This window comes from Lissotriton vulgaris, unplaced genomic scaffold, assembly GCF_964263255.1.
Source record: "Lissotriton vulgaris unplaced genomic scaffold, aLisVul1.2 SCAFFOLD_11251, whole genome shotgun sequence".
Taxonomy (NCBI): Eukaryota; Metazoa; Chordata; class Amphibia; order Caudata; family Salamandridae; genus Lissotriton; species Lissotriton vulgaris.
This window is the reverse complement of record NW_028253700.1, coordinates 1-24,032: the sequence shown is the minus strand read 5'-3', so window position 1 is coordinate 24,032 and position 24,032 is coordinate 1. Positions and strand designations below refer to the sequence as shown.

At 49.2% G+C, this 24,032-nt stretch overlaps 2 protein-coding genes across 2 annotated transcripts; both read left to right on the top strand.

Annotated features, from left to right (window-relative positions):
* Nucleotides 1–16,883: 16,883 nt before the first annotated feature.
* LOC147660881 (histone H1.11R-like) lies at nt 16,884–17,711 on the top strand. The gene has a single exon (XM_086951450.1). The coding sequence runs from the start codon at nt 16,956–16,958 to the stop codon at nt 17,667–17,669; it is 714 nt and encodes a 237-aa protein (XP_086807576.1). The 5' UTR covers nt 16,884–16,955; the 3' UTR covers nt 17,670–17,711.
* An 838-nt stretch (nt 17,712–18,549) lies between these two features.
* On the top strand, nt 18,550–19,017 carry LOC147660880 (histone H3). The gene has a single exon (XM_086951451.1). It carries the CDS (start codon nt 18,590–18,592, stop codon nt 18,998–19,000), a length of 411 nt encoding a protein of 136 aa, XP_086807577.1. The 5' UTR covers nt 18,550–18,589; the 3' UTR covers nt 19,001–19,017.
* Nucleotides 19,018–24,032: the final 5,015 nt, after the last annotated feature.

The window sequence follows — 24,032 nt, the reverse complement described above, 5'->3', positions numbered from 1 at the left end:
TTTCAGATTTGACCCCTAGATGGAGGTATGAAAAGAAAGCACTTTACATACTCAGCAAAGTGTATGTAACTCCTTTGCAGTAACAGGAAAAGGCCTGCAAGGCCTTGGGCCTACTTGCAGCATCCAGGCACCAGTTTTACTGATACTTGTGACATTTGGAGGTGTTAAGCTTCAAGGGGATGAAGTTGTACCTTCTACCCAGGGTTATGGAGCTCCTCGCAGGGTAAGATTTCAGTTGTCACCCCTAGATGGAGGTATGAAAACAAAGCACTTTACATACTCAGCAAAGTGTATGTAACTCCTTTGCAGTAACAGGAAAAGGCCTGCAAGGCCTTGGGCCTGCCTCCAGGCTGCAGTTTTAATGAATCCTGTGACATTTGGAGGTGTTAAGCTTCAAGGGGATCAAGTTGTACCTTCTACCCAGGGTTATGGAGCTCCGTGCAGGGTAAGATTCCAGATTACACCCCTAGCTGCACCTTTGAAAAGAAAGCACTTTACATACTCAGCAAAGTGTATTTAACTCCTTTGCAGTAACAGGAAAAGGCCTGCAAGGCCTTGGGCCTACTTGCAGCACCCAGGCACCAGTTTTACTGATACTTGTGACATTTGGAGGTGTTAAGCTTCAAGGGGATGAAGTTGTACCTCCTACCCAGGGTTATGGAACTCCGCACAGGGTACGATTCCAGATTTCACCCCTAGCTGCACGTTTGAAAGAAAGCACTTTACATACTCAGCAAAATGTATGTCACTCCTTTGCTGTAACAGGAAAAGGCCTGCAAGGCCTTTGGCCAACCTCCAGCCTCCGGGCAGCAGTTTTACTGATACTTGGGACATTTGGAAGTGTTAAGCTTCAAGGGGATGAAGTTGTCGCTTCTACCCAGGGTTATGGAGCTCTGCGCAGGGTAAGATTGCAGGTATCACCCCTGCCTAGATGTGTGAAAACCCAACTAGTCACATACACAACAGAGTGTATTTAACCCCTGAACAGTTACAGGGAAAGGTCTGCAAGGCTTTGGGCCTACCTCCAGCCTCCAGGTAGCAGTTTTAGTGAATCTTGTGACATTTGGAGGTGTTAAGCTTCAAGGGGATGAAGTTGTACCTTCTACCCAGGGTTATGCAGCTCCGGGCAGGGTAAGATTTCAGATTTCACCCCTAGATGGAGGTTTGAAAACAAACCACTTCATATACTCAGCAAAGTGTAGTTAACTCCTTTGCAGTTACAGGAAAAGGCCTGCAAGGCCTTGGGCCTACTTCCAGCATCCAGGCACCAGTTTTACTGATACTTGTGACATTTGGAGGTGTTAAGCTTCAAGGGGATGAAGTTGTACCTTCTACCCAGGGTTATGGAGCTCCAGGCAGGGTAAGATTTCAGATTTCACCCCTAGCTGGAGGTGTTGAAACAAAACACTTCACACACTCAGCAAAGTGTATTAAACTCCTTTGCAGTTCCAGGAAAAGGCCTGCAAGGCCTTGTCACTACTTACAGTCTCCAGGCAACAGTTTTACTGATTCTTGTGACATTTGGAGGTGTTAACCTTCAAGGGGATGAAGTTGTACTTTCTACCCAGGGTTATGGAGCTCCTCGCAGGGTAAGATTTCAGATTTCACCACTAGATGGAGGTATGAAAACAAAGCACTTGACATACTCAGCAAAGTGTATGTAACTCCTTTGCAGTTACAGGAAAAGGCCTGAAAGGCCTTGGGCCTACTTCCAGCATCCAGGCACCAGTTTTACTGATACTTGTGACATTTGGAGGTGTTAAGCTTCAAGGGGATGAAGTTGTACCTTCTACCCAGGGTTATGGAGCTCCGCGCAGGGTAAGATTTCAGGTATCACCCCCGCCTGGATGTGTGAATAACCAACACACCTCAGACACCACAAAGTGTATTTAACCCCTGTACAGTTACAGGGAAAGGTCTGCAAGGCCTTGGGCCTACCTCCAGCCTCCAGGCACCAGTTTTAATGAATCTTGTGACATTTGGAGGTGTTAAGCTTCAAGGGGATGACGTTGTACCTTCTACCCAGGGTTATGGAGCTCCGCGCAGGGTAAGATTTTAGGTATCACCCCTGCCTGGATGTGTGAAAACCCAACACATCTCAGACACAACAGAGTATATTAAACCCATGTACAGTTACAGGGAAAGGTCTGCAAGGCCTTGGGCCTACCTCCAGCCTCCAGGCACCAGTTTTAATGAATCTTGTGACATTTGGAGGTGATAAGCTTCAAGGGGATGAAGTTGTACCTTCTACCCAGAGTTATGGAGCTCCGCACAGGGTACGATTCCAGATTTCACCCCTAGCTGCACGTTCGAAAAGAAAACACTTTACATACTCAGCAAAATGTGTGTAACTCCTCTGCAGTAACAGGAAAAGGCCTGCAAGGCCTTGGGCCTACTTCCAGCATTCAGGCACCAGTTTTACTGATACTTGTGACATATGGAAGTGTTAATCTTCAAGGGGATGAAGTTGTAGCTTCTACCCGGGGTTATGGAGCTCCTCGCAGGGTCACATTGCAGGTATCACCCCAGCCTAGATGTGTGAAAACCCAACTAGTCACATACACAACAGAGTGTATTTAACCCCTGTACAGTTACAGGGAAAGGTCTGCAAGGCCTCGGGCCTTCTTCCAGCATCTAGGCACAAGTTTTACTGATACTTGTGACATTTGGAGGTGTTAACCTTCAAGGGGATGAAGTTGTACCTTCTACCCAGGGTTACGGAGCTCCGCGCAGGGTAGGATTTCAGGTATCACCCCTGCCTGGATGTGTGAATAACCAACACATCTCAGACACCACAAAGTGTATTTAACCCCATTACAGTTACAGGGAAAGGTCTGCAAGGCCTTGGGCCTACCTCCAGCCTCCAGGCAGCAGTTTTAATGAATCTTGTGACATTTGGAGGTGTTCAGCTTCAAGGGGATGAAGTTGTACCTTCTACCTAGTTTTATGGAGCTCTGCGCAGGGTAAGATTTCAGGTATCACCCCTGCCTGGATGTGTGAATAACCAACACTTCTCAGACACCACAAACTGTATTTAACCCCTTTACAGTTACAGGGAAAAGTCTGCAAGGCCTTGGGCCTACCTCCAGCCTCCAGGCAGCAGTTTTAATGAATCTTGTGACATTTGGAGGTGTTAAGCTTCAAGGGGATGACAGTGTACCTTCTACCCAGGGTTATGGAGCTCCGCACTGGGTAAGATTTCAGATTTCACCCCTAGATGGAGGTATGAAAAGTAAGCACTTTACATACTCAGCAAAGTGTATTTAATTCCTTTGCAGTAACAGGAAAAGGCCTGCAAGGCATTGGGCCTACTTGCAGCATCCAGTCACCAGTTTTAGTGATACTTGTGACATTTGGAGGTGTTAAGCTTCAAGGGGATGAAGTTGTACCTCCTACCCAGGGTTATGGAGCTCCGCACAGGGTACGATTCCAGATTTCACCCCTAGCTGCACGTTTGAAAAGAAAGCACTTTACATACTCAGCAAAATGTATGTCACTCCTTTGCTGTAACAGGAAAAGGCCTGCAAGGCCTTGGGCCTACTTCCAGCATTCAGGCACCAGTTTTACTGATACTTGTGACATTTGGAAGTGTTAAGCTTCAAGGGGATTAAGTTGTAGCTTCTACCCAGGGTTATGGAGCTCCGCGCAGGGTACGATCGCAGGTATCACCCCTGCCTAGATGGGTGAAAACCCAAATAGTCACATACACAACAGAGTGTATTTAACCCCTGTACAGTTACAGGGAAAGGTCTGCAAGGCCTTGGGCCTACCCCCAGCCTCCAGGCAGCAGTTTTAGTGAATCCTGTGACATTTGGAGGTGTTAAGCTTCAAGGGGATGAAGTTGTACCTTCTACCCAGGGTTATGGAGCTCCGCGCAGGGTAAGATTTCAGATTTCACCCCTAGATGGAGGTTTGAAAACAAACCACTTCATATACTCTGCAAAGTGTAGTTAACTCCTTTGCAGTGCCAGGAAAAGGCCTGCAAGGCCTTGGGCCTACTTCCAGCATCCAGGCACCAGTTTTACTGATACTTGTGACATTTTGAGGTGTTAACCTTCAAGGGGATGAAGTTGTCTCTTCTACCCAGGGTGATGGAGCTCCGCGCAGGGTCAGATTTCAGGTATCCCCCCCTGCCTGGATGTGTGAATAACCATCACATCTCAGACACCACAAAGTGTATTTAACCCCTCTACAGTTACAGGGAAAGGCCTGCAAGGCCTTGGTCCTACCTCCAGCCTCCAAGCAGCAGTTTTACTGATACTTGTGACATTGGGAGGTGTTAAGCTTCAAGGGGATGAAGTTGTCCCTTCTACCCAGGGTTATGGAGCTCCGCGCATTGTAAGATTTCAGATGTCACCCCTAGCTAGAGGTTTGAAAACAAAGCACTTCATATACTCAGCAAAGTGTATTTAATTCCTTTGCAGTTACGGCAAAAAGGCCTGCAAGGCCTTGGGCCAACCTCCAGCCTCCAGGCAGCAGTTTTACTGAAACTTGTGACATTTGGAGGTGTTAAGCTTCAAGGGGATGAAGTTGTACCTTCTACCCAGGGTTATGGAGCTCCTCGCAGGGTAAGATTTCAGATTTGACCCCTAGATGGAGGTATGAAAAGAAAGCACTTTACATACTCAGCAAAGTGTATGTAACTCCTTTGCAGTAACAGGAAAAGGCCTGCAAGGCCTTGGGCCTACTTGCAGCATCCAGGCACAAGTTTTACTGATACTTGTGACATTTGGAGGTGTTAAGCTTCAAGGGGATGAAGTTGTACCTTCTACCGAGGGTTATGGAGCTCCAGGCAGAGTAAGATTTCGGATTTCACCCCTAGCTGGAGGTGTTGAAACAAAACACTTCACACACTCAGCAAAGTGTATTAAACTCCTTTGCAGTTCCAGGAAAAGGCCTGCAAGGCCTTGTCACTACTTACAGTCTCCAGGCAACAGTTTTACTGATTCTTGTGACATTTGGAGGCGTTAACCTTCAAGGCGATGAAGTCGTACCTTCTACCCAGGGTTACGGAGCTCCGCGCAGGGTAAGATTTCAGGTATCACCCCTGCTTGGATGTGTGAATAACCAAAACATCTCAGACACCACAAACTGTATTTAACCCCTTTACAGTTACAGGGAAAAGTCTGCAAGGCCTTGGGCCTACCTCCAGCTTTCAGGCAGCAGTTTTAATGAATCTTGTGACATTTGGAGGTGTTAAGCTTCAAGGGGAGGAAGTCACACCTTCTACCCAGGCTTATGGAGCTCAGTGCAGGGTAAGTTTTCATGTTTCACCCCTGGCTGGAGGTGTTAAAGAAAAACACTTCACATGCCCAATAAAGTGTATTTGACCCCTTCACAGTATCGGGGTAGTCCTGCAAGGCCTTGGGCCTACTTCCAGCATCCAGGCACCAGTTTTACTGAGACTTGTGACATTTGGAGGTGTTGAGCTTCAAGGGGATGAAGTTGTCCCTTCTACCCAGGGTTATGGAGCTCCGCGCAGGGTAAGATTTCAGATGTCTCCTCTAGCTGGAGGTGTTGAAAGAAAACACTTCACATACTCAGCAAAGTGTGTTTAACTACTTTGCAGTTACAGGAAACGGCCTGCAAGGCCTTGGGCCTACTTACAGCATCCAGGCACCAGTTTTGATGAATCTTGTGACATTTGGAGGAGTTTAGCTTCAAGGGGATGAAGTTGTCTCTTCTACCCAGGGTGATGGAGCTCCGCGCAGGGTCAGATTTCAGGTATCCCCCCTGCCTGGATGTGTGAATAACCATCACATCTCAGACACCACAAAGTGTATTTAACCCCTCTACAGTTACAGGGAAATGTCTGCAAGGCCTTGGTCCTACCTCCAGCCTCCAAGCAGCAGTTTTACTGATACTTGTGACATTGGGAGGTGTTAAGCTTCAAGGGGATGAAGTTGTCCCTTCTACCCAGGGTTATGGAGCTCCACGCAGGGTAAGATTTCAGATGTCACCCCTAGCTAGAGGTTTGAAAACAAAGCACTTCATATACTCAGCAAAGTGTATTTAATTCCTTTGCAGTTACGACAAAAAGGCCTGCAAGGCCTTTGGCCAACCTCCAGCCTCCAGGCAGCAGTTTTACTGAAACTTGTGACATTTGGAGGTGTTAAGCTTCAACGGGATGAAGTTGTACCTTCTACCCAGGGTGATGGAGCTCCTCGCAGGGTAAGATTTCAGATTTGACCCCTAGATGGAGGTATGAAAAGAAAGCACTTTACATACTCAGCAAAGTGTATGTAACTCCTTTGCAGTAACAGGAAAAGGCCTGCAAGGCCTTGGGCCTACTTGCAGCATCCAGGCACCAGTTTTACTGATACTTGTGACATTTGGAGGTGTTAAGCTTCAAGGGGATGAAGTTGTACCTTCTACCCAGGGTTATGGAGCTCCTCGCAGGGTAAGATTTCAGTTGTCACCCCTAGATGGAGGTATGAAAACAAAGCACTTTACATACTCAGCAAAGTGTATGTAACTCCTTTGCAGTAACAGGAAAAGGCCTGCAAGGCCTTGGGCCTGCCTCCAGGCTGCAGTTTTAATGAATCCTGTGACATTTGGAGGTGTTAAGCTTCAAGGGGATCAAGTTGTACCTTCTACCCAGGGTTATGGAGCTCCGTGCAGGGTAAGATTCCAGATTACACCCCTAGCTGCACCTTTGAAAAGAAAGCACTTTACATACTCAGCAAAGTGTATTTAACTCCTTTGCAGTAACAGGAAAAGGCCTGCAAGGCCTTGGGCCTACTTGCAGCACCCAGGCACCAGTTTTACTGATACTTGTGACATTTGGAGGTGTTAAGCTTCAAGGGGATGAAGTTGTACCTCCTACCCAGGGTTATGGAACTCCGCACAGGGTACGATTCCAGATTTCACCCCTAGCTGCACGTTTGAAAGAAAGCACTTTACATACTCAGCAAAATGTATGTCACTCCTTTGCTGTAACAGGAAAAGGCCTGCAAGGCCTTTGGCCAACCTCCAGCCTCCGGGCAGCAGTTTTACTGATACTTGGGACATTTGGAAGTGTTAAGCTTCAAGGGGATGAAGTTGTCGCTTCTACCCAGGGTTATGGAGCTCCGCGCAGGGTAAGATTGCAGGTATCACCCCTGCCTAGATGTGTGAAAACCCAACTAGTCACATACACAACAGAGTGTATTTAACCCCTGAACAGTTACAGGGAAAGGTCTGCAAGGCTTTGGGCCTACCTCCAGCCTCCAGGTAGCAGTTTTAGTGAATCTTGTGACATTTGGAGGTGTTAAGCTTCAAGGGGATGAAGTTGTACCTTCTACCCAGGGTTATGCAGCTCCGGGCAGGGTAAGATTTCAGATTTCACCCCTAGATGGAGGTTTGAAAACAAACCACTTCATATACTCAGCAAAGTGTAGTTAACTCCTTTGCAGTTACAGGAAAAGGCCTGCAAGGCCTTGGGCCTACTTCCAGCATCCAGGCACCAGTTTTACTGATACTTGTGACATTTGGAGGTGTTAAGCTTCAAGGGGATGAAGTTGTACCTTCTACCCAGGGTTATGGAGCTCCAGGCAGGGTAAGATTTCAGATTTCACCCCTAGCTGGAGGTGTTGAAACAAAACACTTCACACACTCAGCAAAGTGTATTAAACTCCTTTGCAGTTCCAGGAAAAGGCCTGCAAGGCCTTGTCACTACTTACAGTCTCCAGGCAACAGTTTTACTGATTCTTGTGACATTTGGAGGTGTTAACCTTCAAGGGGATGAAGTTGTACTTTCTACCCAGGGTTACGGAGCTCCGGGACAGGGTAAGATTTCAGGTATCACCCCTGCCTGGATGTGTGAATAACCAACACATCTCAGACACCACAAACTGTATTTAACCCCTTTACAGTACAGGGAAAAGTCTGCAAGGCCTTGGGCCTACCTCCAGCCTTCAGGCAGCAGTTTTAATGAATCTTGTGACATTTGGAGGTGTTAACCTTCAAGGGGGGAAAGTCACACCTTCTACCCAGGCTTATGGAGCACAGTGCAGGGTAAGTTTTCAAGTTTCACCCATGGCTGGAGGTGTTAAATAAAAACACTTCACATGCCCAATAAAGTGTATTTGACCCCTTCACAGTATCGGGGTAGTCCTGCAAGGCCTTGGGCCTACTTCCAGCATCCAGGCACCAGTTTTACTGAGACTTGTGACATTTGGAGGTGTTGAGCTTCAAGGGGATGAAGTTGTCCCTTCTACCCAGGGTTATGGAGCTCCGCGCAGGGTAAGATCTCAGATGTCTCCCCTAGCTGGAGGTGTTGAAAGAAAACACTTCACATACTCAGCAAAGTGTGTTTAACTACTTTGCAGTTACAGGAAAAGGCCTGCAATGCCTTGGGCCTACTTACAGCATCCAGGCACCAGTTTTGATGAATCTTGTGACATTTGGAGGAGTTTAGCTTCAAGGGGATGAAGTTGTCTCTTCTACCCAGGGTGATGGAGCTCTGCGCAGGGTCAGATTTCAGGTATCCCCCCTGCCTGGATGTGTGAATAACCATGACATCTCAGACACCACAAAGTGTATTTAACCCCTCTTCAGTTACAGGGAAAGGTCTGCAAGGCCTTGGTCCTACCTCCAGCCTCCAAGCAGCAGTTTTACTGATACTTGTGACATTGGGAGGTGTTAAGCTTCAAGGGGATGAAGTTGTCCCTTCTACCCAGGGTTATGGAGCTCCGCGCAGGGTAAGATTTCAGATGTCACCCCTAGCTAGAGGTTTGAAAACAAAGCACTTCATATACTCAGCAAAGTGTATTTAATTCCTTTGCAGTTACGGCAAAAAGGCCTGCAAGGCCTTGGGCCAACGTCCAGCCTCCAGGCAGCAGTTTTACTGAAACTTGTGACATTTGGAGGTGTTAAGCTTCAAGGGGATGAAGTTGTACCTTCTACCCAGGGTTATGGAGCTCCGCGCAGGGTAAGATTTCAGATGTCTCCCCTAGCTGGAGGTGTTGAAAGAAAACACTTCACATACTCAGCAAAGTGTGTTTAACTACTTTGCAGTTACAGGAAAAGGCCTGCAAGGCCTTGGGCCTACTTACAGCATCCAGGCACCAGTTTTGATGAATCTTGTGACATTTGGAGGAGTTTAGCTTCAAGGGGATGAAGTTGTCTCTTCTATCCAGGGTGATGGAGCTCCTCGCAGGGTAAGATTTCAGATTTGACCCCTAGATGGAGGTATGAAAAGAAAGCACTTTACATACTCAGCAAAGTGTATGTAACTCCTTTGCAGTAACAGGAAAAGGCCTGCAAGGCCTTGGGCCTACTTGCAGCATCCAGGCACCAGTTTTACTGATACTTGTGACATTTGGAGCTGTTAAGCTTCAAGGGGATGAAGTTGTACCTTCTACCCAGGGTTATGGAGCTCCTCGCAGGGTAAGATTTCAGTTGTCACCCCTAGATGGAGGTATGAAAACAAAGCACTTTACATACTCAGCAAAGTGTATGTAACTCCTTTGCAGTAACAGGAAAAGGCCTGCAAGGCCTTGGGCCTACCTCCAGCCTCCAGGCAGCAGTTTTCATGAATCGTGCGACATTTGGAGGTGCTAATCTTCAAGGGGGTGAAGTTGTACCTTCTACCCAGGGTTATGGAGCTCCGCGCAGGGTAAGATTGCAGGAATCACCCCTGCCTAGATGTGTGAAAACCCACCAAATCACATACACAACAGAGTGTGTTTAACCCCTGTACAGTTACAGGAAAAGGCCTGCATGGCATTGGGCCTACTTCCAGCATCCAGGCACCAGTTTTACTGATACTTGTGATATTTGGAGGTGTTAAGCTTCAAGGGGATGAAGTTGTACCTTCTACCCAGGGTTATGGAGCTCTGCGCAGGGTAAGATTCTAGATTACACCCCTAGCTGGAGGTTTGAAAACAAAGCACTTCACATACTCAGCAAAGTGTATTTAACTCCTTTGAAGTTCCAGGAAAAGGCCTGCATGGCATTGGGCCTACTTCCAGCATCCAGGCACCAGTTTTACTGATACTTGTGATATTTGGAGGTGTTAAGCTTTAAGGGGATGAAGCTGTACCTTCTACCCAGTGTTATGGAGCTCCGCGCAGGGTCAGATTTCAGGTATCCCCCCCCTGCCTGGATGTGTGAATAACCATCACATCTCAGACACCTCAAAGTGTTTTTAACCCCTTTACAGTTGCAGGGAAAGGTCTGCAAGGCCTTGGTCCTACCTCCAGCCTCCAAGCAGCAGTGTTAATGAATCTTGCGACATTTGGAGGTGTTAAGCTTCAAGGGGATGAAGTCGCACTTTCTACCCAGGGTTATGGAGCTCAGCGCAGGGTAAGATTTGAGGCTTCATCCCAGGCTGGAGGTGTGAAAGTAGAACACTTACCATACACGACAAAGTGTATTTAACTCCTTTACAGTGTCATAGCAAGGCCTGCTAGGCCCTGGGTGTGTTTCCAGCCTCCTGGCACCAGTGACATTCGGTGGTGTTAAGCTACAAGGGATGAAGTCACACTGTCTACCCAGGGTCATGGAGCTCAGCGCAGGGTAAGATTTAAGGTTTCACCCCTGGCTGGAGGTGTTAAAGTAAAACACTTCACATGCCCAATAAAGTGTATTTCACCCCTTCACAGTATCAGGAAAGGCCTGCAAGGTCTTGGGCCTACTTCCAGCCTACAAACACCAGTTTTACTGATACCTGTGACATTTGGTGGTTTTCAACTTCAAGGGGATGAGGTCGCACCTTCTACCCAGGGTCATGGAGCTCAGCGCAGGGTAAGATTTAAAGTGTTACCCCTAGCTGGATGTTTTAAAGCAAAAAACTTCACAAGCCCAATAAAGTGTATTTCACCCCTTCACGGTATCAGGAAAGGCCTGCAAGGCCTTGTGCCTGTTTCCAGCCTCCAGGCACCTGTTTTTGTGATTCTTGAGACATTTGGAGGTGTTCGGCTTCAAGGGGATGAAGTCGCACCTTCTACCCAGGGTTATGGAGCTAAGTGCAGGGTAAGATTTCAGGTTTCACCCCAAGCTGGAGGTGTGAAAATCGAAGACTAACCATACACGTCAAAGTGTATTTCACTTCTTTACAGTATCAGGACAAGGCCTGCATGACCTTGTGCCTGTTTCCAGCCTCCAGGCACCTGTTTTTGTGATACTTGTGACATTTGGAGGTGTTCAGCTTCAAGGGGATGAAGTTACACCTTCTACCCAGGGTTATGGAGCTCCGCGCAGGGTGAGATTATAGGTTTCACCCCAGGATGGAGATGTGAAAATAAAACACTTACCATACCCAACAAAGTGGATTTCACTCCTTCACAGTATCAGGACAAGGCCTGCATGACCTTGTGCCTGTGTCCAGCCTCCAGGCACCTGTTTTTGTGATACTTGTGACATTTGGAGGTGTTCAGCTTCAAGGGGATGAAGTTACACCTTCTACCCAGGGTTATGGAGCTCCGCGCAGGGTGAGATTATAGGTTTCACCCCTGGCTGGAGGTGGTAAAGCAAAACACTTCACATGCCCAACAAAGTGTATTTCACCCCTTCACAGTACCAGGGTAGTCTTGCAAGGCCTAGGACCTACTTCCAACCTCCTGGCACCAGTTTTACTGATACCTGTGACATTTGGTGGTGTTAAACTTCAAGGGGATGAAGTCGCACCTTCTACCCAGGGGTATGGAGCTCCGCGCAGGGTAAGATTTCAGGTTTGCCCCCCTGTCTGCAGGTGTGAATAGAAAACAATTAAAATGGTCATTAAAGTGTATTACACCCCTTTACAGTATCAGGACAAGGCATGCATGGCCTTGTTCCTGTTTCCAGCCTCCAGGCACTGTTTTTGTGATCCTTGTGACATTTGGAGGTGCACAGCTTCAAGGGGATGAAGTCGCACCTTCTACCCAGGGTTATGGAGCTCCGCGCAGGGTAAGTTTTCAGGTTTCACCCCTGGCTGGAGGTGTTAAAGAAAAACACTTCACATGCCCAATAAAGTGTATTTCACCCCCTCACAGTATCAGGGTAGTCTTGCAAGGCCTAGGACCTACTTCCAGCATCCAGGCACCAGTTTTACTGATACTTGTGAGATTTGATGGTGTTAACCTTCAAGGGGATGAAGTCGTACCTTCTACCCAGGGGTATGGAGCTCCGCGCAGGGTAAGATTTCAGGTATCACCCCTGCCTAGATGTGTGAAGACCCAACACATCACATACACAACAAAGTGTATTTAACCCCTTTACGGTATCAGGAATGGTCTGCAAGGCCATGGGCCTACTTCCAGCCTCCAGGCACCAATTGTACTGATACCTGTGACATTTAGTGGTGTTAAGCTTCAAGGGGAAGAAGTCACACCTTCTATCCAGGGTTAAGGAGCTCAGCGCAGGGTAAGATTTCAGGTTATTCCCCTGGCTGGAGCTGATAAAGTACAACACTTCACATGCTCAATAAAGTGTACTTCACTCCTTTACAGTATCAGGAAAAGGCCTGCATGGCCTTGTGCCTGTTTCCAGCCTCCAGGCGCCTGTTGTTGTAAAACTTGTGACATTTGGAGGTGTTCAGCCTCAAGGGGATGTAGTTGCACCTTCTACCCAGTGTTATGGAGCTCCGCGCAAGGTAAGATTTCAGGTTTCACCCCAGGCTGGAGGTGTGAAAAAAGAACACATACCAAACACCAAACAAGTGTATTTAACTCCTTTACAGTGTCAGAGCAAGGCCTGCAAGGCACTGGGTCTGTTTCCAGCCTCCTGGCACCAGTTATACTGATACCTGGGACATTTGGTGGTGTTGAGCTACAAGGGGATGAAGTCACACTGTCTACCCAGGGTCATGGAGCTCAGCGCAGGGTAAGATTTCAGGTTTCACCCCTGTTTTGAGGTGTTAAAGCAAAGCACTTCACATGCCCAATAAAGTGTATTTCACCCCTTCACAGTGTCAGGAATGGCCTGCAAGGCCTTGGGCCTACTTCCAGCCTCCAGGCACCTGTTTTTGTGATACTTGTGACATTTGGAGGTGTTCAGCTTCAAGGGGATGAAGTTACACCTTCTACCCAGGGTTATGGAGCTCCGCGCAGGGTGAGATTATAGGTTTCACCCCTGGCTGGAGGTGGTAAAGCAAAACACTTCACATGCCCAACAAAGTGTATTTCACCCCTTCACAGTACCAGGGTAGTCTTGCAAGGCCTAGGACCTACTTCCAGCCTCCTGGCACAAGTTTTACTGATACCTGTGACATTTGGTGGTGTTAAACTTCAAGGGGATGAAGTCGCACCTTCTACCCAGGGGTATGGAGCTCCGCGCAGGGTAAGATTTCAGGTTTGCCCCCCTGTCTGCAGGTGTGAATAGAAAACAATTAAAATGGTCATTAAAGTGTATTACACCCCTTTACAGTATCAGGACAAGGCATGCATGGCCTTGTTCCTGTTTCCAGCCTCCAGGCACTGTTTTTGTGATCCTTGTGACATTTGGAGGTGCACAGCTTCAAGGGGATGAAGTCGCACCTTCTACCCAGGGTTATGGAGCTCCGCGCAGGGTAAGTTTTCAGGTTTCACCCCTGGCTGGAGGTGTTAAAGAAAAACACTTCACATGCCCAATAAAGTGTATTTCACCCCCTCACAGTATCAGGGTAGTCTTGCAAGGCCTAGGACCTACTTCCAGCATCCAGGCACCAGTTTTACTGATACTTGTGAGATTTGATGGTGTTAACCTTCAAGGGGATGAAGTCGTACCTTCTACCCAGGGGTATGGAGCTCCGCGCAGGGTAAGATTTCAGGTATCACCCCTGCCTAGATGTGTGAAGACCCAACACATCACATACACAACAAAGTGTATTTAACCCCTTTACGGTATCAGGAATGGTCTGCAAGGCCATGGGCCTACTTCCAGCCTCCAGGCACCAATTGTACTGATACCTGTGACATTTAGTGGTGTTAAGCTTCAAGGGGAAGAAGTCACACCTTCTATCCAGGGTTAAGGAGCTCAGCGCAGGGTAAGATTTCAGGTTATTCCCCTGGCTGGAGCTGATAAAGCACAACACTTCACATGCTCAATAAAGTGTACTTCACTCCTTTACAGTATCAGGAAAAGGCCTGCATGGCCTTGTGCCTGTTTCCAGCCTCCAGGCGCCTGTTGTTGTAAAACTTGTGACATTTGGAGGTGTTCAGCCTCAAGGGGATGTAGTTGCACCTTCTACCCAGTGTTATGGAGCTCCGCGCAAGGTAAGATTTCAGGTTTCACCCCAGGCTGGAGGTGTGAAAAAAGAACACATACCAAACACCAAACAAGTGTATTTAACTCCTTTACAGTGTCAGAGCAAGGCCTACAAGGCACTGGGTCTGTTTCCAGCCTCCTGGCACCAGTTATACTGATACCTGGGACATTTGGTGGTGTTGAGCTACAAGGGGATGAAGTCACACTGTCTACCCAGGGTCATGGAGCTCAGCGCAGGGTAAGATTTCAGGTTTCACCCCTGTTTTGAGGTGTTAAAGCAAAGCACTTCACATGCCCAATAAAGTGTATTTCACCCCTTCACAGTGTCAGGAATGGCCTGCAAGGCCTTGGGCCTACTTCCAGCCTCCAGGCACCAGTTTTACTGATACTTGTGACATTTGTAGGTGTTCAACTTCAAGGGGATGAAGTCGCACCTTCTACCCAGGGTTATGGAGCTCAGCGCAGGGTTAGATTTCAGGTTTCACCCCTGGCTGGAGGTGTTAAAGCAAAACACTTCACATGCCCAATAAAGTGTATTTCACCCCTTCACAGTATCAGGAAAGGCCTGCAAGGCATTGGGACTACTTCCAGCCCCCAGGCACCAGTTTTTCTGATACCTGTAACATTTGGAGATGTTAATCTTCAAAGGGATACAGTTGCTCCGTCTACCCAGGGCTATGGAACTACGCACAGGGGGAGATCGCAGGAGAAGTAAAACACTTCCCTCAAATCCAAGGGGAAAGGCAGAAATCTTACCCTATGCCGAGCTCCGTAGTTCTGGGTAGAAGGAGTGCCATTGTCCCCTTGCAGAGGGGCACATCATAATTTCACAATTATCATTAAAACGTGTGTTTGGTGGATAAAAATGTGCCCATGTCTCTGCAGGCCAAGGCCTGATATTTCAAATGGGTGCATGTACCTTTTAGGCTAGGTGAAGTGTTTTCATTTCTTCACCTCCACCCGTGAGGCAAATCTTGAATCTTACCCTGCGTGGAGCTCCAAATCCCTGGGTAGAAAGAGTGACTTAGCGCCCTTGAATCTGAAAACCTCATAATGTCACAAATATCACTAAAGCGGGTCCCTGGAGGCTAGAAATGCCCCAGTGCCCTGAAGGCTCTATTCTGATATGGTGACTGGGTTTTTTGTTCAGTTTTGGGCCATGTGAAGAATTTTATTCTTACACCTCCATCCCAGGGAAAGACGTGAAATCTTTCCATGTGCGGAGCTCCATATCTCTGGGTAGAAGGACTGACTTTGTCCCCTTTATTCGGGAAACCTCGTAGTGTCAGATATATTACTTAAAGAGGTTCCTGGAAGCTAGGGATGGGCCAGGGTACCTGAAGGCTAAGATCTGAAACTGTGAATGGTGTTCATGTACGTTTTGGACTATGTGAAGTGTTTTTTTTTTTTTTTTTTTGTCCCCTACCTACATATAAGGCGAAAACCTGTAATTAGCAGTAGACCTCAATCAGGCTGCCAGGCGCAGAATCTGATTTGTGGGCACAGGTCGCACTCTTGACATACCATTTGATTCAGGAGTGGTCCCCACCCCAGCCATCGAGCTCAATACAACAGTGATAGTCAAAGGCCCCACTCTGTACTGTGGGATGTAGGATGTAACAATTAGATTGCGGTACATTACATTGCTGTTTTAGGGGCTTTCCACGACTTGCACGGGAGGGCGCTCTACACTTAGGAATGGTATGATTTACTATTCCAACTCCAGCCTAAGTAAGGTAGGGAAGGTGTTGAAATAGTAAATCGCCCTATTCCTGAGTCTAGAGCGCCCTCCCGTGCAAGTCGTGGAAAAGACTTGCGTTGTAAATGCAGCAATCGAAATGTACGGCGGTGTTTTGACCGCGTTGCTATGGTCGGGTCCCGTCCAAAGATGTCACCTGAGATGTAAACCTAAGTCCAGCTGTAAAAATCAGCTCACCATAGGGCCTCCATGCAGGTACTGGGGTCACCATTTCAGGTGCATTCATACCCTCTGCTCTCACTCTGGGGGCCATTAAACATGTAGGTCTAACTCGGCCGCCTGCCTCAATTGTGTCACTGTGTGTTTATTATGTTTAGTGCGCCCCCGTCTCCTCCAGCTCGGTGCTTGGCAGTAAATGCCCTCTGCCTGCATGTGAAGCTACCAGCGCGCAGCCGCCTTGTGATGCCAGTGAATCTTGATGCCGGACCGTGCCCCGCTGCTTGTAAAAGTCCCCCGACCCGACCCCCCCCCCCCCCCCCCCCCCCCAGCCATGGGTGCCACAGCCGAGGGTGCAGGCGCTCGGCGAGGCCCCCCCTGGCCCCCGGGCCGGGTCTCCCTGGCGTTGTCTCTGCTCCCCGCGCACGGCCGCCGGGGCCCTGTGTTACTTCGGCCCGTTCCAGAACGCGCTCCCCTCTGACCCTGGAGCCCCATTGTGACGCCACAGGGCCCGCTGCCTGCAGGAGGCCCCTCCCGCCCGCGGGCCGCCGCTCCCGGCCTCAGAGCGCGAGGGTGCACCGGGGAAAAGGGGCCCGGAGACCGGGAATCCAGGCACGGAGGCGTCAGCCATCGGGGGAGGGCAGAGATTCACGACGGATGGCAAGCTTCTGAGGACGGGGTGGGCTGAAACGGGGGTGGGCACGGGAAGGGGCTGAAGCTGGGCTTCTTTACATGTGTTCATGTTAGCATATGTTTAACTGATTGTGCTTTAAAACTTAGATACTCCGGTGGTAGGAAACACAAAAGTCAGCTCGGAGCAGAGAGCCGAGGGCGCCTCGCACAGCCCTCTCTCCTCGGGACCAATCAGGGGCTGGCTCCTCCCTATATATGCATGGGGCTCGGGCTGGGAGGTACATTTCTTTTCTGTGACAGCGTCAGCGTCGAGACTTGTAGTGCAATGGCAGAAACCGCTCCAGCCGCCGCGGCTCCTCCCGCTGAGGTCGCCCCCAAGAAGAAGCAGAAGAAAGCAGCGGGAGCCTCCAAGGCCAAGAAGCCTTCCGGTCCCAGCGTGTCCGATCTGATATTGAAGTGCGTGACCGCCTCGGCCGAGAGGAAGGGAGTCTCCCTGGTGGCCCTGAAGAAAGCGCTGACCGCCGCCGGCTACGATGCGGACAAGAACAAGAGCCGCGTTAAGGTCTCCCTCAAGAGCCTGGTCAGCAAAGGCGCCCTAGCCCAGCTGAAGGGCACCGGGGCCTCCGGATCTTTCAAGGTGAATAAGAAGCAGCTGGAGGGCAAGAAGGCGGCCAAGAAGTCAGCCGCCAAGACCAAGAAGCCAGCGGCCAAGAAAGCTGCCCCTGCCGCCAAGAAGCCCAAAAAGGCTCCCGCGGGGGTCAAGAAGAGCCCGAAGAAGGTCAAGAAGCCAGCAGCAGCCAAGAGCCCCAAGAAGCCCAAGGCTGCCCCCGCCAAGAAGGCTGCCAAGAGCCCAGCGAAAGCCAAGGCGGCGAAGCCCAAAGTAGCCAAGAAAAGCCCTGCCAAGGTAGTCAAACCCAAGGCAGCCAAGCCCAAAGCAGCGAAGCCCAAAAAGGCAGCGCCCAAGAAGAAGTAAGGCTTGCACCGAGACACTGCAAACACAACGGCTCTTTTAAGGGCCACCACCCTGTCTAGAAGAGAGCGTGTTCATCCCCACCTTTGCACCCACCCAATGCCCCACTTCTCAAAATAAACAGCACAATACATCCACAGCGCACCTTTCCACACGCGAGTGCCGCGTGTGATCTTGGACATATACACAGCTCTTTCGGTGCTGCGTGGATTGAAATCGGTATAACATAGAAAATAAGGGGGTCTGGGAGTTATAAGACCTCCGTTTATAATACATGTGCAATAACGTGTGTGTCTCTGTGCTTTCACTGTACCCGGCCAGACTCGAAATAGTGTCGGCATAAAGCAGACGATTGTGAACTTTCAATCGAGCGCAGGTAACGGGGGAGTGTTCCAGGGTGAGCAGGGGCGGGTAAAAAGGGGGTCTGGGAGTCATAAGACCTTGGCTTGTTATTTATAAACGTGTGTGTGTTGGTGCTTTCACTGTACCCGGGCAGCCTCGATATAGTGTCTACATAAAGCAGACGATTGTGAACTTTCAATAAGAGCGCAGGTAACGGGGGAGTGTTCCAGGGTGACCAAGGGGAGTGTGCTTATGACATCTCGAACTCCTCTCCGGGTTTACCGGGGTCGAGTCGTCCGCCTGACTACAAGTGGATGGACGGACACGGTGACAAAGGCTGGCCGAGGCGCGGGCTCCGGCTCCGGCTCCAACGTGCATCATCCAACCGGAGGGTTCTCTTTGATCCACAGCTCATTGGACAGTTAGACTGCAGCCTCCAGGTCAGTAACCAATCGTTGCACACCTCAGGCGGTCTCTTCAGCCAACCAGAGCAGCCCTCCGTCTGTGAGGGCATAAATAGGGCTCTTTCCCCGGTAGACGCCATTCTTCCTCGCTCGTCGCTGAGAGAGACCGCTCCCGCCATGGCCCGCACCAAGCAGACAGCCCGCAAGTCCACCGGCGGCAAAGCGCCCCGCAAGCAGCTGGCCACCAAGGCAGCCCGCAAGAGCGCGCCTGCCACCGGCGGAGTCAAGAAGCCTCACCGCTACCGGCCCGGCACCGTGGCTCTCCGCGAGATCCGCCGCTACCAGAAGTCCACCGAGCTCCTCATCCGCAAGCTGCCCTTCCAGCGCTTGGTGAGGGAGATCGCCCAGGACTTCAAGACCGACCTGCGCTTCCAGAGCTCCGCCGTCATGGCCCTGCAGGAGGCCAGCGAGGCCTACCTGGTCGGGCTCTTCGAGGACACCAACCTGTGCGCCATCCACGCCAAGAGGGTGACCATCATGCCCAAGGACATCCAGCTGGCCCGTCGCATCCGAGGCGAGAGGGCCTAAGGCGACCGACCCGAACCACCACCACAACGGCTCTTTTAAGGGCCACCACCCTGTCACCTACGAGCTTCTCTTATCTGCCACTTCCAGCATCCAGGCACCAGTTTTACTTATACTTGTGACATTTTGAGGTGTTAACCTTCAAGGGGATGAAGTTGTACCTTCTACCCAGGGTTACGGAGCTCCGCGCAGGGTAAAATTTCAGGTATCACCCCTGCCTGGATGTGTGAATAACCAACACATCTCAGACACCACAAATTGTATTTAACCCCTGAACAGTTACAGGGAAAGGTCTGCAAGGCTTTGGGCCTACTTCCAGCATCCAGGCACCCGTTTTACTGATACTTGTGACATTTGGAGGTGTTAAGCTTCAAGCGGATGAAGTTGTACCTTCTACCCAGGGTTATGGAGCTCCTCGCAGGGTAAGATTTCAGATTTCACCACTAGATGGAGGTATGAAAACAAAGCACTTGACATACTCAGCAAAGTGTATGTAACTCCTTTGCAGTTACAGGAAAAGGCCTGAAAGGCCTTGGGCCTACTTCCAGCATCCAGGCACCAGTTTTACTGATACTTGTGACATTTGGAGGTGTTAAGCTTCAAGGGGATGAAGTTGTACCTTCTACCCAGGGTTATGGAGCTCCGCGCAGGGTAAGATTTCAGGTATCACCCCCGCCTGGATGTGTGAATAACCAACACACCTCAGACACCACAAAGTGTATTTAACCCCTGTACAGTTACAGGGAAAGGTCTGCAAGGCCTTGGGCCTACCTCCAGCCTCCAGGCACCAGTTTTAATGAATCTTGTGACATTTGGAGGTGTTAAGCTTCAAGGGGATGACGTTGTACCTTCTACCCAGGGTTATGGAGCTCCGCGCAGGGTAAGATTTTAGGTATCACCCCTGCCTGGATGTGTGAAAACCCAACACATCTCAGACACAACAGAGTATATTAAACCCATGTACAGTTACAGGGAAAGGTCTGCAAGGCCCTGGGCCTACCTCCAGCCCCTAGGCTGCAGTTTTAATGAATCTTGTGACATTTGGAGGTGTTAAGCTTCAAGGGGATGAAGTTGTACCTTCTACCCAGAGTTATGGAGCTCCGCACAGGGTACGATTCCAGATTTCACCCCTAGCTGCACGTTCGAAAAGAAAACACTTTACATACTCAGCAAAATGTATGTAACTCCTCTGCAGTAACAGGAAAAGGCCTGCAAGGCCTTGGGCCTACTTCCAGCATTCAGGCACCAGTTTTACTGATACTTGTGACATATGGAAGTGTTAAGCTTCAAGGGGATGAAGTTGTACCTTCTACCCAGGGTTATGGAGCTCCTCGCAGGGTAAGATTTCAGATTTCACCACTAGATGGAGGTTTGAAAACAAACCACTTCATATACTCAGCAAAGTGTAGTTAACTCCTTTGCAGTGCCAGGAAAAGGCCTGCAAGGCCTTGGGCCTACTTCCAGCATCCAGGCACCCGTTTTACTGATACTTGTGACATTTGGAGGTGTTAAGCTTCAAGCGGATGAAGTTGTACCTTCTACCCAGGGTTATGGAGCTCCTCGCAGGGTAAGATTTCAGATTTCACCACTAGATGGAGGTATGAAAACAAAGCACTTGACATACTCAGCAAAGTGTATGTAACTCCTTTGCAGTTACAGGAAAAGGCCTGAAAGGCCTTGGGCCTACTTCCAGCATCCAGGCACCAGTTTTACTGATACTTGTGACATTTGGAGGTGTTAAGCTTCAAGGGGATGAAGTTGTACCTTCTACCCAGGGTTATGGAGCTCCGCGCAGGGTAAGATTTCAGGTATCACCCCCGCCTGGATGTGTGAATAACCAACACACCTCAGACACCACAAAGTGTATTTAACCCCTGTACAGTTACAGGGAAAGGTCTGCAAGGCCTTGGGCCTACCTCCAGCCTCCAGGCACCAGTTTTAATGAATCTTGTGACATTTGGAGGTGTTAAGCTTCAAGGGGATGACGTTGTACCTTCTACCCAGGGTTATGGAGCTCCGCGCAGGGTAAGATTTTAGGTATCACCCCTGCCTGGATGTGTGAAAACCCAACACATCTCAGACACAACAGAGTATATTAAACCCATGTACAGTTACAGGGAAAGGTCTGCAAGGCCTTGGGCCTACCTCCAGCCTCCAGGCACCAGTTTTAATGAATCTTGTGACATTTGGAGGTGATAAGCTTCAAGGGGATGAAGTTGTACCTTCTACCCAGAGTTATGGAGCTCCGCACAGGGTACGATTCCAGATTTCACCCCTAGCTGCACGTTCGAAAAGAAAACACTTTACATACTCAGCAAAATGTGTGTAACTCCTCTGCAGTAACAGGAAAAGGCCTGCAAGGCCTTGGGCCTACTTCCAGCATTCAGGCACCAGTTTTACTGATACTTGTGACATATGGAAGTGTTAATCTTCAAGGGGATGAAGTTGTAGCTTCTACCCGGGGTTATGGAGCTCCTCGCAGGGTCACATTGCAGGTATCACCCCAGCCTAGATGTGTGAAAACCCAACTAGTCACATACACAACAGAGTGTATTTAACCCCTGTACAGTTACAGGGAAAGGTCTGCAAGGCCTCGGGCCTTCTTCCAGCATCTAGGCACAAGTTTTACTGATACTTGTGACATTTGGAGGTGTTAACCTTCAAGGGGATGAAGTTGTACCTTCTACCCAGGGTTACGGAGCTCCGCGCAGGGTAGGATTTCAGGTATCACCCCTGCCTGGATGTGTGAATAACCAACACATCTCAGACACCACAAAGTGTATTTAACCCCATTACAGTTACAGGGAAAGGTCTGCAAGGCCTTGGGCCTACCTCCAGCCTCCAGGCAGCAGTTTTAATGAATCTTGTGACATTTGGAGGTGTTGAGCTTCAAGGGGATGAAGTTGTACCTTCTACCTAGTTTTATGGAGCTCTGCGCAGGGTAAGATTTCAGGTATCACCCCTGCCTGGATGTGTGAATAACCAACACTTCTCAGACACCACAAACTGTATTTAACCCCTTTACAGTTACAGGGAAAAGTCTGCAAGGCCTTGGGCCTACCTCCAGCCTCCAGGCAGCAGTTTTAATGAATCTTGTGACATTTGGAGGTGTTAAGCTTCAAGGGGATGACAGTGTACCTTCTACCCAGGGTTATGGAGCTCCGCACTGGGTAAGATTTCAGATTTCACCCCTAGATGGAGGTATGAAAAGTAAGCACTTTACATACTCAGCAAAGTGTATTTAATTCCTTTGCAGTAACAGGAAAAGGCCTGCAAGGCATTGGGCCTACTTGCAGCATCCAGTCACCAGTTTTAGTGATACTTGTGACATTTGGAGGTGTTAAGCTTCAAGGGGATGAAGTTGTACCTCCTACCCAGGGTTATGGAGCTCCGCACAGGGTACGATTCCAGATTTCACCCCTAGCTGCACGTTTGAAAAGAAAGCACTTTACATACTCAGCAAAATGTATGTCACTCCTTTGCTGTAACAGGAAAAGGCCTGCAAGGCCTTGGGCCTACTTCCAGCATTCAGGCACCAGTTTTACTGATACTTGTGACATTTGGAAGTGTTAAGCTTCAAGGGGATTAAGTTGTAGCTTCTACCCAGGGTTATGGAGCTCCGCGCAGGGTACGATCGCAGGTATCACCCCTGCCTAGATGGGTGAAAACCCAAATAGTCACATACACAACAGAGTGTATTTAACCCCTGTACAGTTACAGGGAAAGGTCTGCAAGGCCTTGGGCCTACCCCCAGCCTCCAGGCAGCAGTTTTAGTGAATCCTGTGACATTTGGAGGTGTTAAGCTTCAAGGGGATGAAGTTGTACCTTCTACCCAGGGTTATGGAGCTCCGCGCAGGGTAAGATTTCAGATTTCACCCCTAGATGGAGGTTTGAAAACAAACCACTTCATATACTCTGCAAAGTGTAGTTAACTCCTTTGCAGTGCCAGGAAAAGGCCTGCAAGGCCTTGGGCCTACTTCCAGCATCCAGGCACCAGTTTTACTGATACTTGTGACATTTTGAGGTGTTAACCTTCAAGGGGATGAAGTTGTCTCTTCTACCCAGGGTGATGGAGCTCCGCGCAGGGTCAGATTTCAGGTATCCCCCCCTGCCTGGATGTGTGAATAACCATCACATCTCAGACACCACAAAGTGTATTTAACCCCTCTACAGTTACAGGGAAAGGCCTGCAAGGCCTTGGTCCTACCTCCAGCCTCCAAGCAGCAGTTTTACTGATACTTGTGACATTGGGAGGTGTTAAGCTTCAAGGGGATGAAGTTGTCCCTTCTACCCAGGGTTATGGAGCTCCGCGCATTGTAAGATTTCAGATGTCACCCCTAGCTAGAGGTTTGAAAACAAAGCACTTCATATACTCAGCAAAGTGTATTTAATTCCTTTGCAGTTACGGCAAAAAGGCCTGCAAGGCCTTGGGCCAACCTCCAGCCTCCAGGCAGCAGTTTTACTGAAACTTGTGACATTTGGAGGTGTTAAGCTTCAAGGGGATGAAGTTGTACCTTCTACCCAGGGTTATGGAGCTCCTCGCAGGGTAAGATTTCAGATTTGACCCCTAGATGGAGGTATGAAAAGAAAGCACTTTACATACTCAGCAAAGTGTATGTAACTCCTTTGCAGTAACAGGAAAAGGCCTGCAAGGCCTTGGGCCTACTTGCAGCATCCAGGCACAAGTTTTACTGATACTTGTGACATTTGGAGGTGTTAAGCTTCAAGGGGATGAAGTTGTACCTTCTACCGAGGGTTATGGAGCTCCAGGCAGAGTAAGATTTCGGATTTCACCCCTAGCTGGAGGTGTTGAAACAAAACACTTCACACACTCAGCAAAGTGTATTAAACTCCTTTGCAGTTCCAGGAAAAGGCCTGCAAGGCCTTGTCACTACTTACAGTCTCCAGGCAACAGTTTTACTGATTCTTGTGACATTTGGAGGCGTTAACCTTCAAGGCGATGAAGTCGTACCTTCTACCCAGGGTTACGGAGCTCCGCGCAGGGTAAGATTTCAGGTATCACCCCTGCTTGGAT

What these genes read in the sequence shown, in the direction of transcription:
- LOC147660881 (XM_086951450.1), top strand. Translation starts at nt 16,956, where the DNA reads ATGGGGCTCGGGCTGGGAGGTACATTTCTTTTCTGTGACAGCGTCAGC.
- LOC147660880 (XM_086951451.1), top strand. Translation starts at nt 18,590, where the DNA reads ATGGCCCGCACCAAGCAGACAGCCCGCAAGTCCACCGGCGGCAAAGCG.